Source organism: Gymnoscopelus braueri (assembly GCF_963280865.1).
Source record: "Gymnoscopelus braueri genome assembly, chromosome: 11".
Lineage (NCBI taxonomy): Eukaryota > Metazoa > Chordata > Actinopteri > Myctophiformes > Myctophidae > Gymnoscopelus > Gymnoscopelus braueri.
Window position 1 is genome coordinate 5,328,162 of NC_137613.1, and position 18,723 is coordinate 5,346,884.

Sequence of the window (18,723 nt, forward strand, 5' to 3'; positions counted from 1 at the left end):
GAGATACATATATTTTGTAATAACCTAATAGCACAATATTTCGCATGCATCCATTCCCTTCTTCTCAAAATGTCTCTCCTTTTCCCTTCTTACAGTCCAATGTTCCACAGCTTTAGCTCACAGAGGAGCAGTTGTGTCTAGTTTAGTGACACCCAGCCGTAGTCAGGTCTTGAACCTGTGACCTTCTGCTCACCAGACAGTCACTCTGCCCAACCACCTATGGCTGTCTCTTTGATCACAATGGTTCTCAAACATTTTCATGTGAAGGACCCCCAAAGTGATATGTATTTGGCCACGGACCCCCATATGAAAAGATGTAGTGCCAGACAGATTTATATAAGATTTATATTTAAAACTTTTTAGAAAATGTTCAAGGAACCTTCTTTTTTGTTGTTAATCAAAGCAGAATGAAGATTGTAAGAAGACTGTTGCGCAGAGAGGCAGCAAATAGCTCAGCCTGTAAAGACGCTCTCTATATGAACCAGAGATTGTGGGTTCAAACCCCACTCAAGTCTTTTACCTGAGGCTTTCCTTTGCAGGCTGACTTCCAGGATAACAAGTTCAAAGCAGCACAGAAAGCAGTGTGAAGTGCGCTGGACCAGTGGCGCAGCGGACTAGTCCGCAGGATACCTTGCCGGTGGTTGCTCCACCGCTCGGTTCAAATCCCGTGTCGGGTCCTGAAAAATAACCCATCGATGCGTAAGCAGTGGGGGCGAGGTGGGCCGTGTCCTCCTCGTTGTTTCCAGATAATAAAGTGGTGGGGTTATAGCGAAAGAATACACAGCAAGCTGAAATATTATAGTAGGATTAGAGAGAGGAAGGGGTGGGGTTTGATTAAAGGAAGAGGCAGAGAATTATATAATAGATGACATAACAAATTATAATTTATAATAAATGTATATATATTTATTACTAGATATTATAATATGACATCTATTACTATATATAGATGACATGATATCTGTATCTATTATGTCAGGTAGTTATCTATTATAGTAGTTATAGATATCATCTATTATAATTTGTCTCTCCACCTCCCTGTAACTCCTCTTCCTTTATTACAGTAATAGATATCATAGAGGAGTTATAGTATTATAATCTATAATAATAGTTAGATATAATATTTCATCTATTATAATTTGTCTCTCTCCACCCTTTCCTCTCTGTCTTCCTTCATCTAACCCCTTCCTCTCCCCTCTCTAACTCACCTCACCCTACTCCTTTCTCTAACCCCACCCCTTCCTCTCTCTAACCCCACCCCACCCCTTCCTCACTCTAACTCTTCCCCTTCCTCTCTCTAAGCCCCACCTCTTCCTTTATCTAACCCCACCCATTCCTCTCTCTAATCCTACTATAATATTTCAGCTTGCTGTGTATTCTTTCGCTATAACCCCACCACTTTATTATCTGGAAACAACGAGGAGGACACGGCCCACCTCGCCCCCACTGCTTACGCATCGATGGGTTATTTTTCAGGACCCGACACGGGATTTGAACCGAGCGGTGGAGCAACCACCGGCAAGGTATCCTGCGGACTAGTCCGCTGCGCCACTGGTCCAGCGCACTTCACACTGCTTTCTGTGCTGCTTTGAACTTGTTCTCCTGGAACTTGTTCTACCTGAGGAAAGCCTCAGGTAAAAGACCTGAGTGGGGTTTGAACCCACAATCTCTGGTTCATATAGAGAGCGTCTTTACAGGCTGAGCTATTTGCTGCCTCTCTGCACTACAGTCTTCTTACAATCTTCATTCTGCTTTGATTAACAACAAAAAAGAAGGTTCCTTGAACATTTTCTAAAAAGTTTTAAATATAAATCTTATATAAATCTGTCTGGCACTACATCTTTTCATATGGGGGTCCGTGGCCAAATACATATCACTTTGGGGGTCCTTCACATGAAAATGTTTGAGAACCATTGTGATCAAAGAGACAGCCATAGGTGAATGGGCAGAATAACAGTCTGGTGAGCAGGAGGTCACAGGTTCAAGAACCGACTACTGCAGTGTGTGTGGTTGTCTCTAAACAAGACGCAACTGCTCCTCTGTGAGCTGAAGTTGGGGAACATGGGACTGGGAGAAGGGAAAAGTGGAGAAATTTGGAGGGAAGGGAATGGATGCAATTTTAACTCAGCTTCATGTAAAATCCTGCTGTAAGCAACTATGTATCCGAATATTTTCAAAAAGCACTGTTAAAACTAGCGTTTCTAAGAAGGGGGAGTATGGATCCCAAATATGTGACACAGATGAGTTTGATTGCTTGCATGCAATAGCTACTTCTGTTGATACACATTTCTCATCATTTCATTTTTCAGTTTGCAAAAAGCTCAGCTTTGCTTGACTCCATTATTCTTACAGATCGTTTTAGTAGGAACAAGTCAATAGGCTACAGCTGTAGAAATATTGTGCTATTACAAAATATACACCCTATGTATCTCTCAAGCACACATAATATAGGCTGTTGGCTAATAGCAAACACAAATAGGTCTAAATGAATGAAATAATTGTACATGATATATAAAAACAAAATTATGTTCCTACATTTCGAGGTTTCAAGCCAGGATGACGTGCATTCAATAATGACATCAAAGTGCATGACTTTCTATGGGACATAATTTACAGTGCAATGTACACAATGAAAACCCTATCTAATTCAAGGTATTTTATAAATCGCCATCATTTGGGTCTGCTGCCACGGATAGGAGGTTATTATTCCATCAATAAATACAAATATATAATAAAGAAAGCATGCACACCCAGATCCAAGCGATCAAATGCACAGCAACATCCTATGCTTGAACCACAATGAAATTAAAACATGCAGTCAGCATGTGGTGAATATTCTGTGTTGCTCAGTATGCAACCATCTTTCACATGAGCCGCTTTGTCTCGGTCTATATCAGTCCAAAGCCCATTACAGTGTCAAAGACAGTCCAAAGTACTACTACATCTTCAAATATCTCCCCTTTTCAAGGGAGAGGCTATATATAGTGGTTTGGCCTTAGGTGTCCCTTACCATGCGGGAGACTGGGGCTCGAATCCCCACCGGTACATTCAGAAATGTCCAAAAAGAGCCGATCTACAATCTGCACTGTATGACATGATTCTCATACTCCATTCATTATAACACAGAGATGTTATTAGACACTAAGCTATCCATGTCAGCACATCTTTTAAGCTCTAGGAGTCTCAACAGTTATAAGTGACTACTGTTTAATCTGGCTGAAGAGGCAATTAATTGACCAGTTTTGCACAACTTTAACATCCCAGATCGATCGAAATATTAATCCACTGTGCCGACTAATACACCGTGACATAGGAGTATGTGCTAAAGATGTAATCACAGGTAATCACAGGGCTATCTGCTTGATATATTATAATAAAAAGTGCATTCAGGTATTATGAATCAATGAATTGAGTGCTAACATTTAATGTAAACATACACAACAGGACAAAGGTGAAACACTAAGCACAGCACTGCAGGGAATCGAACCCTGTTCCCAGCAGAAACCAGGTGTACCGACTACCAGCGCTTTTTTGCCATGTTGACACCATGTCCAAACTTGCATGAAAATGTATGAAAAGATATGAATAACCTGGCTTTACCAACACAGCTCTCCTTTGGTGTTTAGTGATTTGACCTGTAATCACACTATACAATAGCACTGTGATTCTCAGACTGGGGTCCGGGATTATTTTGCATTTTTTATGTAGCATCAACATCAGCTATAGCCACTATAAACCCTATACATCAGCTATTTGAAAATAGCTGATCTACAAGCTTGTTGATCACCTATTTTCAACAAATCAGACCCTTAAACTAAGCTAAACATTCTAAGGAGCATGATAGTGATCAGTGAGTATGTTTATGAATCATTACATTTGTCTAACATAGACTGTTAGCTTTAAGCCCAAGCTGCAGGTTACAGACAGCCCAGTACACAATTATACAATCCCAGGTCGATCTAAAAACTAATCCACTGTATTCACCAACTCACCAGGTTATTGCTGAGTGCTGTGTGACCGCTGTAGCATTATAGCTTATGCTGTCACAGTCAGTGAGACAGGTCTATGCTCTCACAGTCAGTGAGACAGGTCTATGCTCTCACAGTCAGTGAGACAGGTCTATGCTGTCACAGTCAGTGAGACAGGTCTATGCTCTCACAGTCAGTGAGACAGGTCTATGCTGTCACAGTCAGTGAGACAGGTCTATGCTGTCACAGTCAGTGAGACAGGTCTATGCTGCCACAGTCAGTGAGACAGGTCTATGCTGTCACAGTCAGTGAGACGGGTCTATGCTCTCACAGTCAGTGAGACGGGTCTATGCTGTCACAGTCAGTGAGACGGGTCTATGCTGTCACAGTCAGTGAGACGGGTCTATGCTGTCACAGTCAGTGAGACAGATACAAATCCAGGTCTTAATGTCATCAAACGTTAAAGTTAGCGTTGTGATGCTAACGATGCTAGCTATCGCAGATAACCGTCCGTTTTAGTTTTCAACAAACCGTCCTTCTTCAAGGCCTCCATGTAACAGGCTCTATTCATTACTAATGTGTTTAATAACTCTATGAAGGTGTTTAATAACTCTATGAAGGTGTTTAGTTAACAGACCAGAATCCTTCCAGTAGCTTCAGATGTTGATGATGAATGAATGGTCCGTCACCTAAACTGTTCCCCCCGGCCCACACAAACAGACACACACATAGGTTCCTACCACTACCTCCACACACGTTGTAACAACTGTTGTTTGTCAACGTGTTACTTAAATATTTAGTGTGCAACAACCTGAATTAAACCAAGACACAAAGCAAGTCTTTCAGTTGCTTTTATTACCTCCTAGAATCATGACAAAACGTTACCCCATGTGTGTCCCTATACAATCTGGTTACCCATGCAGGAGTGCAGTTCAGGAAGTGACCTCACCTAACTGTGATTACATAAAAGTTCAGATACAGTAGGTGTCATTTCTTTTGCCATAACCACCACGTTTTACTGTGTGGAAACACCGGGGAGCTAAACCGCTCCCCGGCCCCACTGTACTGCATCCCCGTACACCAGGGGTAACAGAGTACATCGATGAGTATGTGCTTCAGTGCCTAGGCGGGACTTGAACCTGCTTTGGCCTTGTTCACAAGGTCGCCTAGGTATCCACGCCAGAACTCGCTTGCCTATGGCACCTCCACACATTTCCACATGTTTCTTTCGTGGTTTTAAGTGTGGTGTTTGAACATGCTTCAGATTAAAGAAGAACCACTGTCCCTTCACTTCCTTAATTACTGCTACAAAATACATATCAAAATATGCAGTTAAAATGATTTAGTTTTCGTATCGTCTGTCTTTTTTGTGATGAATCTATGAAATCTATTTGGCTGTCTAGCAGTCACCACAATAGCTCACTGAGAAAAGATGCTCTTTCCTTGCCCTAAAGTTCAAGTCTCACAAATAACTGTTCAACATTTTGAAGACTCTTTACATTTTAAATAAATCCTTATTATGGCCACCCCAGCACAATCTTTTCAGATGTATCAATTTTAGTAATAGTTTTCACTTTTAATGCCAGATTTCTTCCACTACACAGGACTAGTATAGTATCCCTACTGGTGTAAGAGACAATAACATGGTATACAGTGAAATGGATTCAAACTGAGGTCTTTTTGTTAAGTGTCAAACAAAAGCTCAGTGGCTCACTGAATAATGGTGCCTGCCTTTGAAACATGAGGTTGCAAGTTCGATTCCCTGGTTCTGACAAGGTGTCCCCAATATCTTGCAAAATTTGGAACACTTTATTTTTTAAAGTTTAAAATATAAATCTTTCTTATGGGGGGTCCTGGCATTACATCTTTTCACATGGGCGCCCACGGCCATATACATCAATTTGTGAACTTGTTTGAGAACCACTTTTAGTCTCTGAATCCAAATAGACATGCATATTGATGATGTAAATGTTTAACTCTGTTACACCTATTAACACAAAGCCTGAGTTAACTTATAAAGTAAGTTCGAATCAGTCATAAACCCATTTAAATAAACTGAACTCTGGGTTTCATTTAGAACGCGAATGAGTCCCGATTCACAAAAGCCAACAGGGACACAAGTACAGCGGGGGGGAGACACGCCCCTCTAACCTCATGTGTGGGGGGGGACGCATACTGTGTCATTTTAAGATTTTTTTGGCTATTCAAAAATATCAGATCTACAAGCTCATCTTTGAATATATATATATACACTTTTAACTAAAATCTTTTCTTCTGGGGGGTCCCTGGAACGAAATATTTTGAGATGGGGGGTCCGTGGCTATCATTTTGGGGGTCCTTGACATGAAAAAGTTTGTGAAAAAACTATGTTTCTTTTATTTTCACTAATAGGATTTAGAAGACATTTGTAGAATTCCCAGAAGCAAAGATTTGAGTTGTTCGCATTAAAAAACATATATTCAAAGATTTGCCCACTATTTTTCAATTAAAAAATAAATAGCCGATCTACAAGCTCATCGGTGCCGCGCGATGAGCTTGTAGATCTGCTATTTTTAAATAGCCAAAATATAAAATAATGGTTAAAGTGTGTTCCCGGTTGTAATGGGTTAACATAAAGTTACTGCATGTAGTAATTTGTAATTAATGTGGAAATGACACCATCATTCCATATAAAAAACAGAATAGACTGCAGGTTTGAACAAAATGTCTCAGTACTCAAATGTTTTACTTAAGTGAAAGTATCAATACTGCAAAGTAGAAGTACTCTGTTACAAGTAAAAGTCCGGAATTCAAAATGTACTTGCGTAAAAGTACAAAAGGTATTGATATCAAAATGTACTTAAAGTACCAAAAGTAAAAGTACTAAAATAGCCTATGTATAAAATAGGGCTAAAGTGGGTCAGTGCCTAGGCGGGACTTGAACCTGCATTGGCCTTGTTCACAAGGTCGCCTAGGTATCCACGCCAGAACTCGCTTGCTATGGCACCTCCACACATTTCCACATGTTTCTTTAGTGTTTTTATGTGTAGTGTTTAAAACATGCTTCAGATTAAAGAAGAAGAACCACTGTAACTCCCACTGTCCCTTCACTTCCTTAATTACTGCAACAAAATACATATCAAAATATGCAGTTACAATTATTTAGTTTTTGTATCATTTTTGTGCTTGATTAGAACATTCGGCTATTTGGCTGTTCTAGCAGTCACCACAATAGCTCACTGTGAAAAGATGCTCTCTGCATGTCCTAAAGGTCCTGGGTTCGAGTCCCACAAATAGTTCAATATTTTGAAGAATCTTGACGTTTTAAACAAATCCTTATTATGGCCACCCCATTACAATCTTTTCAGATGGAGGTCTGTGACAATTTTAGTAATAGTTTTCACTTGCCAGATTTCTTCCACTACACAGGACTAATATAGTATCCATACTGGTGTAAGGGACAATAACACGGTATACAGTTAAATGGATTTAAACTGAAAAGCTCAGTGGTTCACTGAGTAATGGCACCTGCCTGTGTACCGAGAGGTTGCAAGTTTGAATCCCGGTTCTGTCAAGGTGTCCCCAACATCTTGCCAAATTTGGAACACTTTTTTTTTTTAAAGGTTTGAATACAAATCTTTCTTATGGGGGGGTCCTGGCACTACATCTTTTCACATGGGCGTCCACGGCCATATACATTGGGGGTCCTTGTGTTGAATTTGTGTGAGAACTACTGTGACTAGCCATAGCTGAATGGGTAGAGAGGCTGCCTGGTAAGTGGATGGTCACAGGTTCAAGTCACACCCCAACATCATGTCTGGCTGTCACTTCCTCTGAGAAAGTGTGGGGAAAGGGACTTTAGTTGCAGCTGCACTGTTGCAGATGGCTTTGAACTATACCGTACATTAAAACATTGAGGTTGTAGAAATGATATGTTAACTCCATTACACCTAGTAGCCTGCGTTGACTTAGTTACTATGTTTAAAGTAAGCTTGAATCAGGCATAAATCCATTTAAATAAAGTGAATTCAGTGTTTAATTTAGATGAATGCATGAATGCGTCCGAGTCACAAAAGCCAACAGGGACAAAAGTACAGGGAGTGGCACTCCCCTCTAACCTAGTGTACTTAACATAAAATTGCTGCATGTGGAAATGACCCCATCATTCCAGGTTTTTTTTTTTAAATGTACACAGAATAGACTGTAGGTCTGAACAAGTGTCTCAGGACATGGTGACGGAAGGTGCAGTGCATTTCTTGCAGGTGATGGGAGAGGATCGGTGGACTGAAGATTAGAAAAAAATAGAATGCATGCAGTAATGCATATTCATTTTAACCTGTACCTCCCCCCTCCTATATGACACATTTTAACACTGTACCCCCCCATAACAATGTAACCAATCAACTCTAGTGCCAATAAACCAGGGAAATGTAAATGCAACGCAAACCATGAGCAGGGCACCACAGGGATTTGAACCCTGTCCTAGTAAAACCAGGAGAACCAGACAAGCGCCTTATTTTTGGTTTGTTGCGTTTGTTTGTTTTAATGACGCGAACGGTGTAACGCAAGTGACCTCCCTAACCAGCAGCCGCAAAGAATACAAAAGAAACAGTTCTTACCTTGAGCAGTCTTCTCTTCAGATTCTTCTGTAAATGATGAGTAGCGTAGAAAATGTTCAAATGACGGGACGCAAATGACGCGAAGAGCGATAAAAGCATGAATCACATATCAGTAAAGACAGTGCACAACAGGCAAAATGGTTCCTACCTTCCTGCCATCTTCACTGCACACGCTGCAGCAAAGCATCATAGTTCCTACCTTTCTGCCATCTTCACTGCACACGCTGCAGCAACAGCATCATAGTTCCTACCTTTCTGCCATCTTCACTGCACACGCTGCAGCAAAGCATCATAGTTCCTACCTTTCTGCCATCTTCACTGCACACGCTGCAGCAACAGCATCATAGTTCCTACCTTTGATGGGGGGGGGGGGGGGGGGGGGGGGGGGGTTCCATCTGCATCTTCCTCTGTCGCTCCAGCCACCTGCATGTCCTCAAGATGTCTTCTTCTGGTCAACTTCAGATTCTGGAAAGAAAGACAAAACGGTTCAGTTGTGTAAGCCATTGGTTCTCAAAGTGGGGTCCGGGGACCCCCAGGGGATTCCAGGGGGTCCCCAGCGAAATGTGTTAATACAGTATCACAATAATTTATACTTTGGCTAGTCAAAAATAGCAGATCTACAAGCTCATAGCGCAGCACCGAGTGCCACGCTATGAGCTTGTAGATCTGCTATTTTTGAAAAATCGTGAAAATGTGTGCAAACCTTTCGTGTATATATATATATATATATATTTTTTTTTAAGCGTTTTGTAACTCAAATCTTTGCTTCTGGGGGTCCCTGGAACCACATATTTTTGGGGGTCCTTGACATGAAAGTTTGAGAACCACAGGTTTGGCCCTAAAGTTTGAGAACCACTGGTGTAGGCCTACAGGGTGACATTTTGGAAGCCTTCACTACCGAGCCTAGTCTTTCATACAGTATCAGAAATACAACTAAGACAGCTAACGGTTCTCAAACATTTACATGTCAAGGACCCACAAATGTATTTATATTTGGCCACAGACCCCATCTGAAAACATGTGCCAGGGACCCACATACATGAGTTGCGTTTTTTTTTTAATAGCAAATCTACATGAAAGCACAGACTTCTGGAATTGTTTGTAATACAACACAAATCTTGTAGCCTTATGGGGTCCCTGTCAGAAGGGATGTGCTTTTGAAAACAACTGATTGAGTTGGTTTTAGTAGTTGTAGTTTAGGTGTAGACTATAGTTTAGGCTACAAACCCAATTCTTAAACAATTATGTTGAATATTCAGGCTAAAAAGATGTAATGTTCATATCATTCTAACAGTTTGTATGTACCTGCAGCAGAGGGGATAGGTTCCATTCTGAAGTGATCCGCCCTGGCATCTCTCACCTGCCTTCTATTTATATCTAATAAGCACTGCTCACATCCAGTCTGGAGGGAATGGATCCCAGTTTGCTTTCAATCAACACTAATGATAATGACTCTAGTGTGTGTGTGTGCGCGTGCGTGTGCGCGCGTGCGTGCGCGCGTGTGCGTGTTCTTCATGTGATTAGTGGAAGGTAACTGGGGTCTTCAATGCACGTTTTTCAAGCCACAACGACCCCTGTGTTAGTGAGTGCTACCTACTGGGCTGGCTGCATTTCCAATATTTAACCGTGGGTAGCAATATTCAATAAATGTGTGAAGAAACAAGCTTAGTTAGAGAAGAACAGTGGGCAGCAGACACAGCAGCACCCAGAAACACACACCAGAAACACACACACACACACACACACACACACACACACACACACACACACACACACACACACACACACACACACAGGGCAGCAGCACCAACATCAAACAGTTCAGGAAGTGGCCTCTCAAAATTGTGATCTCTCATAATTGTTACATAAAAGTTCAGGTGGGTGTAGTTTTTGTTGTCATAAATCCCCCAACGTTACCGTGTGACTGTGGAAACAACACTACCCCCGCCCCAACTGTACTGCACCGCTGTTTGCAGTGTTGGCTTCAGTGCCTAGGCTGGACTTGAACCTGTGGCCCTGTTTGCAGAGACCACAGAGGTGTCCACCAACCATCCGCCTGCCTACAGCACCTCCACAGATTTACACGTGTTTCTTTTAGTGCTTTTAAGTGTAGTTCCTGGATGTTAAGTCTTCAAAACATTCTTCAGAGTAAAGGAGCAGGAAGATTTGAACCCACGACTTTTGGATCATGTAGACAACGTTCAACACAGTGAGCTGAGCTACCATGCTGCCTGCTCCTCCAGATCATTTTGTGTTCTGGTTTAAGTGACAACTAACAATGATACAAACAAAATACAGATTTTTTTTTGGTATATTGTGCTGTTGCTTTGTCAGCCTTGTCTAGAATCTTTATATGTTTGAATGTTTATGGAGCACAATGGAAACAAGCCTCTGGCTTTATTGTGATGAATCCATCCAAGTACAATAGTTCATTGTGTTCAGATTCTCTCTACATAATGGCAAAAGGTCCTGGGTTCAAATCCTACAAATAGCAGATCTACATGTTTAATTCATTGTATAGCTGTACCTCTGTGCTTTTTGCAAACTGTTAATAAAGTATTCAATCAATCAAAACAATCTTGAAATAATTGTGACAAAGTTTGAATACTTTTGAAAGTACTTTCTTTTGGGGCCCCCTGGCATAAAATCTGTTCAGATGAGGGTCCGCAGCAAAACACATATCAATTTGGGGGTCCTTGATATGAAGGAGTTTGAAAACCACTGTGTAGTTCAAAGGAGTGGCCATAGTTGAATGGGTTAGAGAGCCTTCCTTGTAAACAGAAAGCCCTGGGTTCAAATCCTGGGCCTGGCAATGTGAATGTGACCATGAGAAAGACACTGAGCTCCTATAGCTGCTCCTCTGTGGGTAGCAATCAGCTGGGTAAAACCGAATTTGCCCTGTAGGATCAAATTTGAATTGTTATGAGAAGGGTGGGGGTGTGACGTTGCAATGGTCCATTTTATTCCCCCTAACTGCACAGTGCAGGAGCTTTGAGAGTCTGTTTGCCTCCCTTGAGTCAGTATGACAATATCATGTTTTCTATCAATATGTTGGGTTCATGTTAAAGGGATAGTTCACCCAAATAAAAAGCCTTTTTTCATGGAGACTTGAATTCATGGATATTTTTTAGTTTTTGTCACATTCCTAAGCAGATAATTTGATGACCGGCAGCGGTTCCGGTAGGAGACAAAAAGAGTCTCCTTTGTGTCTCATGAAATACTTTAAGGAAAACTTGACCTTTGTACCTCTGTACATGATTCTGCTCCTATTTCTACAGCAGGGGTCTTCAACAGGGGGTCAGGGACCCCTAGGGGGTCCTCAGAGTTACTACAGGGGGTCCGCCAAATCTTTGTGTGATATCTTTTCTTTTTTTTACCTTAACCACTTGAACCCTAGCATGAGGAGAACTTTAGCCAAAAATAGCAGATCTACAAGCTCACAACGCCTCGCAAGCTTGTAGATCGGCTATTTTTGGCAAAGAGGTATAGGTGTAGAGGGAAAAAAGAGCAGACCAGGTAAACAAAAAAAGAGGTATAGGTGTAGAGGGAAAAAAGAGCAGACCAGGTAAACAAAAAAAGTTGGAGCTGAAACACAATTTTATACAATATGGAGGGGGTCCCTGCTTCATCTCTCTCTCAGCTAGGGGGTCCTTGGTCTGAAAACGTTGAAGACCCCTGCTCTACAGTTTACAGTTTAGGCATTTAGCAGACGCTCTTAATCCAGAGCGACTCACAGTAAGCAAGGTAAACACGAGGTAATACATCAAAATGCATAGAAATATTGATCTAGGATCATAGGTAAACCAAGAACCTTTCCTCAGTCTAAACAGTATAATATCAAGACGTCTCTCTACACCAAACCTCTTTGACAAAAATAGCAGATCTACAAGCTGACAACGTGTCGTGCTGTCATCATACTGTACCACCTGCTGCCTGGTCTATGCTGTCTATAATGCCAATAATACTGCCCGGATTATTGTTGGCTATTAGAAATGGAACAAAAACAAAAACATCTCCATGTATTCAAGGCTTCATGGGGTGAGTAATTGATAGGAAAAGTTTCTTTTTGTATTTGACGAGGAGGAACCAGTGTCTTTTCTAAACTGTCTCTGATATCACTATTCAGGCTACCTGTGACCTTTGACCTTTACAGTCCTGTTAAACACCTGTTTAATGCACACACAGACCCCCCCCCACACACACACACACTTCCTGTTTACGAGAGGGAACAGGAAGCATCTGATCTGATGAGGTTTAAAAAAATGCTTGACGTGCCCTCAGAGGAAATGATACACACGCACACGCACACACACACACACACACACACACACACACACACACACACACACCATGTGTTGTCATGAGGGATTGGCAGTGGTGGAAAAAGTACTCAAATTTCTTTGCTTACGTAAAAGTATCAATAAATACTGCAATGTAGAAATACTAAATAGTAAAAGTCCGGAATTCAAAATTGACTTGAGTAAAGGTACAAAAGTATCGGCATCAAAATGTACTTAAAGTACCAAAAGTAAAAGTACTCGTTATGCAGCATGTCCCGTTTCACAAGTTTTCAAATGTGAAAACTTGTGAAATGACAGCCAGACAGACAGACAGACAGACAGACAGACAGACAGACAGACAGACAGACAGACAGACAGACAGACAGACAGACAGACAGACAGGGAGACAGACAGGGAGACAGGGAGACATACAGACAGGGAGACATACAGACAGGGAGACATACAGACAGGGAGACATACAGACAGGGAGACAGATGGAGAGACATTTGAGGATAGAACTAGGACAGACATAGTGGGTGTGGTCTATCTGAGTGGGGAGTGGTCAAAGAATGCATGTGTCAGAGCATGGGCATGACCATGTGGAGAGCACATGTCTGAACTCCTCTCCTCTCCTCTCCTCTCCTAGCCAGATTCCAAACCCGAAAATCTCGGCCACTCGCTCACTCCCACTCGGTCACTCCGACTCCAAACCGGATGTGCTAAATTCCAATTACTCAGTTGCTTCTTGGAGGAGGCGAGTGGAGTCGAGTGGAGGAGCCGAGTCGGCTCTCTACTTCCGCATTTAGCGAGTGTACATCAAGTGTAGGCTCGACCACTCTCAACAGCTCCTCCGCGGCAGACTTCCGCATCACGTGTAGACGTTTTTTTTGTTTTTTCCCTTCTCCCGTGACGTATACATGGTCCTCCTCCACATGTGGCCACAAACACACTGCTTGAAACCCGAAACCATGCCCCGAAAACACCGGCTGCCCCCCCCTCGCCCCCGCCGATCACTCGTTGCCCATCTCACACACACACACACACACACACACACACACACACACACACACCCACACACACAGTGTAAATTAACTGAAAAGACGCAACAAGCCACTGGCTTTATTGCGTTGTATGATATAAAGTATAATACAATTATATACATTGTAATATATTGTGCACACTTATTCTGTCTCAAAAGCTGATAGTTCATTTCTCTCCGTGCATGCCTCATCTCAATGCAGTGCATGGACTACTATAAATTACTGTGACAAAGATTATGTTTAAAATAATGTATTGTATTTATATATAGACTGAATATAGGGTGACTATATTCTGAATTCCCCAAAAAGAGGACACTTTACGCTATTTAACTATAGCCGTACTCATTCAATTCTGAACCGATTCTTACATTTTAAAATTCTGTATTTGCTGTGAAGGGTCTTCTTTCATGTCTATCAGTCATGATTTATTTCGCTATCAAACAATATCAAGCAAAATCACAAAATCGTCTGAGTTTTTTTCTTTTTTCTTCGTCCCAGAAGTGGGGAGGATATCACCCAAACTCTCAGAACCCCGGACATTTGAAGGATTTTATAAAACCCCCCAGACAGCCCCCCAAAAGAATATATGTCCGGGTAAAAGAGGACGTATGGCCACCCTGCATGAATGATGTAATTCAGAGTCAGACATACTCTGTAATATACGGTGGCTGTTATAAGCAGCAGTGCCGTGCGGGACTGCTGCGGGGGGTGGGGGGTCTGGGGACTGTACGAGAAAAAAGAGGGACGGGTCAGGATTTAATTCATAAATGTAAGTTTGCTCATCCTGGCGCTTCGTTCACTATTTCAGGAATAAATGGCTTTGCACAAAATGTTAACTATAAAGATAACAATGTGGCCATCCACATTGATGAATTGTCTATTCTATTCTGTATTATTCTATACCTGCATATTATTCTATGCATGTATATTTTCATCCACGGCTCTGGTCCAGCTGTGTGAGACGTCATAAGTGATCGCGGAATTTGCCGTCGCTTTGAAATGACGCGCAGCAAGTGCAGTCCGATCCCCTCCAGCTGGTCGGCCACTCGTCCTCGCAAATAATCCTCGGCTCCTCGCAGGGGCGGGGCTTAGGCGCGAGTGGAGGAAGCGAGGAGAGTGAGCGAGTGACCGAACTTTGGGGAATGGAATCTGGCTCTCTCCTCTCCTCTCCTCTCCTCTCCTCTCCTCTCCTCTCCTCTCCTCTCCTCTCTCCTCTCCTCCTAAGTGTCTTATGTTAACAGCACAGTAAATACAGTTCACCAAACACCATCAGTGACAGTAACAGATTTATAAAATGTCTTTGTGAGATCCATCAATCAACCTTTATTCGTCACATACAATTTTTAAAAAGTAGTATTTTCTAAAATGCAGTGAAATGTATAAGGACAGCCCCACGCATAGTGAGCAATAAAATAAGACAAACAGAACTAAACTAAAACATAAATAATCCATGCCTGTGAATTATACACAAAACTACAACTAAATTACAATAATAGTACCAAAGAACTGTGCAGAACAGGCAATATAAATTAACCACCACTCATAAAACACACATACATTAAACAAAGTATAAAACCGGAACAAAATAAATTAGCAGCAACGACGTCAAACGGATCGGTAGATAAAGTGCTGTACAGTAGATGATTTACAAACATCTGCTCTATTGCAGTGGTTCTCAACCTTTTCAGGCCGTGACCCCCAAAATAATCATATTTCAACTGGGGACCCCTAAAATAATTATATTTGAATTGGGGACCCCCCACCTTGACATGCACTTGGAATGTAAGAGTCGAGCGAGGCATTCAATTTAGTTTGAGTCGGTTCCACAGATAAATATTGTGAAAATAGCTGATCGACTATTTCATGTTTTTTTTTTGCCTCTTTCTTCTCTCACAACGCCTCGCCCTGCGAGGCGTTGTGAGCTTGTAGATCGGCTAATTTCACAATGTTTGCCTCTTTCTTATGTAGGCCTAATATTTGACAATTTGGCCAATTTGGTATTAAAAAGGTCTAGACTCTTAACAGTCCTTACATTTTCATTTAGAAATATGCAGATACCCTGTATATGGTTTGTTCACTGTAATCATCTGGGGACCTCCCAAAATAATTTGGGGACCGAGGTGTGTCCCAACACCCAGTTTGGGAACCACCGCTTTAAGGAATCATCCATGACCAATACGTGCCCAACATGCATGTCATCCATGTTTTCACCCCCCTTCAAAAGCATGTTGTCATAATACATATATTATGTACCGTACGTATGTAAACTATCTTAGGCTTTATAAACCTACGTTGTGAAACGCACATATATATATATATTATATAATATACTTTCAGCTTAATCACATTAACAATAATGGACTTGGTCACCTCACATCTTTAGACTCAGTACTGGTGATTCATCTATTACCTTTTAGAGTCAATACTGAGTGTTTAGACCGAGTCTTTTGACTGATTCCAGACCGAGTCTTTAGACTGAGTCTTTAGACTGATTCCATACAGAGTGTTTTAAACTGAGTCTTTGGGCTGATTCCATACTGAGTCTTTTATAGACTGATTCCATACAGGGTCTTTTAAACTGAGTTAGACTGATTCCATATAGTCTTTTAGACTGATTCCATACAGTCTTTTAAACTGAGTCTTTAGACTGATTCCATACAGAGTCTTTCAAACTGAGTCTTTAGACTGATTCCATACAGAGTATTTTAAACTGAGTCTTTAGATTGATTCCACACAGAGTCTTTCAAACTGAGTCTTTAGATTGATTCCACACAGAGTCTTTCAAACTGAGTCTTTAGACTGATTCCATACAGAGTATTTTAAACTGAGTCTTCAGACTGATTCCATACAGAGTCTTTTAAACTGAGTCTTCAGACTGATTCCATGCAGAGTCTTTTAAACTGAGTCTTTAGACTGATTCCATACCGAGTCTTTTAAACTGAGTCTTTAGACTGATTCCATACAGAGTCTTTCAAACTGAGTCTTTAGACTGATTCCATACAGAGTCTTTTAAACTGAGTCTTTAGACTGATTCCATATAGTCTTTTAGACTGATTCCATACAGTCTTTTAAAATGAGTCTTCAGACGGATTCCATACCGAGTCTTTCAAACTGAGTCTTTTAGCGTTTTTCTAGTCGGCCACTCCCCCGCCGCAGCTCTTCCAGTCTGCGTTTCAGCTCCTCCCCTTTCCGGCTCAGCTGCTCCTTGAGCGCCGACAGCCTCCTCTCGTCCGCCCGCATTCCCACAATGCACCGCTGGGCCCTCTTCAGGACGACCACCTTGGAGGCTCTGTTGTCGTCGTTGGGTTCAGGCAGCTGCCGCTGCAGCAGCAGGAAGCTGAGCTTCAGCTCGTCTCGCCGCTGTCTCTCCTGAACGTTGTGGCTCCTGCGCCGATCCACCTCTGAACACGAGATACTGTTGTTGTTGTTCTGCTGTTCACCCCGTTCATACTTGATGCGTTTTGTGGAGGAGGAGGAGCAGGAGGAGGGGGAGGAGGAGGAGGAGGGGGAGTGGGAGGGGGAGGGGGGTGGTGCGGCGTAGTTGTGTTGGTGGATGTTCACATGAGACCTCTTCCTCACCACATGACCATGATGATGATGATGATGAGGGCTGCTTGAGGTTTCTAACGATGATGAAGAAGCACCTGAGCTGCCTGACCTCCTGGGAGACGCCGTCCTCTGGTTCACTGTCACCACGTCTACCTCCTCTTCCTCATCCTCCTCTTCCTCGTGTTCCTCATCCTCCTCTTCTTCTTCTTCTTCTTCTTCTTCTTCTTCTTCTGGGGAACAGAGGAACATTATGGAGTGTTTACATAACTTCAGATTTATTGATCATTGGTTCTCAAAGAGGGGTCCGGGGACCCCCAGGGGTCCTTAGTTGGGGGGGGGGGGGGTACCAGGGGGTCCCCAGCTAAATTTGTTAACAAAGCGTCACAATCATTTTAACCATGTTTTATACTTTAGCTATTCAAAAATAGCAGATCTACAAACTCAGAGCTTGTAGATCTACTATTTTTCAAAAATCTTGAACATTTAATACACAAATCTTTGCTTCTGGGGGTCCCTGGGACAACATATTTTCAGATGGGGGTCCGCGACCAAATACTTATCAATTTGGGGGTCCTTGACATGGAAGACTTTGAGGAGAACCACTGACCTGATTGAGTGTGGCAGTGAGGAGGAGAACGGGGGTCCACGGACGGACGCTTCATGACTGGATCCTGGTTCTCGTGCAGACCACAGGAGAACACTTCACACGGGTCGACACAGTCCTCAGGGAGGTGGTCCTCCTCCTCCTCAGGAACCTCGGCGGAGGATCCCGACCGACCCGCATCATCACCCCGACCGGGCGAGGAGCTCCTCCTCCTGGCCTGGAGGGAAGCCCACCTCTCCGAGACCACCTTCTCCAGCCTCTCCACCACAGAGAAGCTGCTCCACATGCAGTCCTGCACCACGATGGACCGGAAGAAGGAGTCCGACCGGGAGGCAGCAGCAGGGTCTGTGTCCGCGTCCGGGTCCGGGACCCAGTCCAGATCCAGATCCGACCGGGAGGCAGCAGGGCCCGGGTCTGGGACCCAGTCCATTTCCCAGATGAAGCTCTGGCTGACGGCCTCGTCTCTCAGACAGTCGCCGGAGTCAGGGCTGTGTCAACATCCAGAGATTTTAGTTGACGATCAAATTGTCACACATATAATTGCAAATCATTATTTATGATTGTGTTTTGGGCATTGAACGTTGGAACATAAATGACTTTTTCATTTCATTTCTGTTTGCTCTTTTGGTTTTGTAAGCTAAAATCACACAGATACAGTATGACAAAATCTGATAACTTAAATAT

General features: G+C 42.5%; 1 protein-coding gene across 1 annotated transcript; it reads right to left on the reverse strand.

Annotated features, from left to right (window-relative positions):
* Window positions 1-17,006: 17,006 nt before the first annotated feature.
* On the reverse strand, window positions 17,007-18,513 carry LOC308094877 (transcriptional regulator Myc-B-like; the record flags this gene model as incomplete). The annotated part of the gene is made up of 2 exons (XM_080441700.1): window positions 18,043-18,513; window positions 17,007-17,647 (listed from the first exon to the last, which is right to left on the reverse strand). The coding sequence occupies exons 1-2, from the start codon at window positions 18,467-18,469 to the stop codon at window positions 17,007-17,009; spliced, it is 1,068 nt and encodes a 355-aa protein (XP_080297826.1). The 5' UTR covers window positions 18,470-18,513.
* Between the last annotated feature and the right edge of the window lie 210 nt (window positions 18,514-18,723).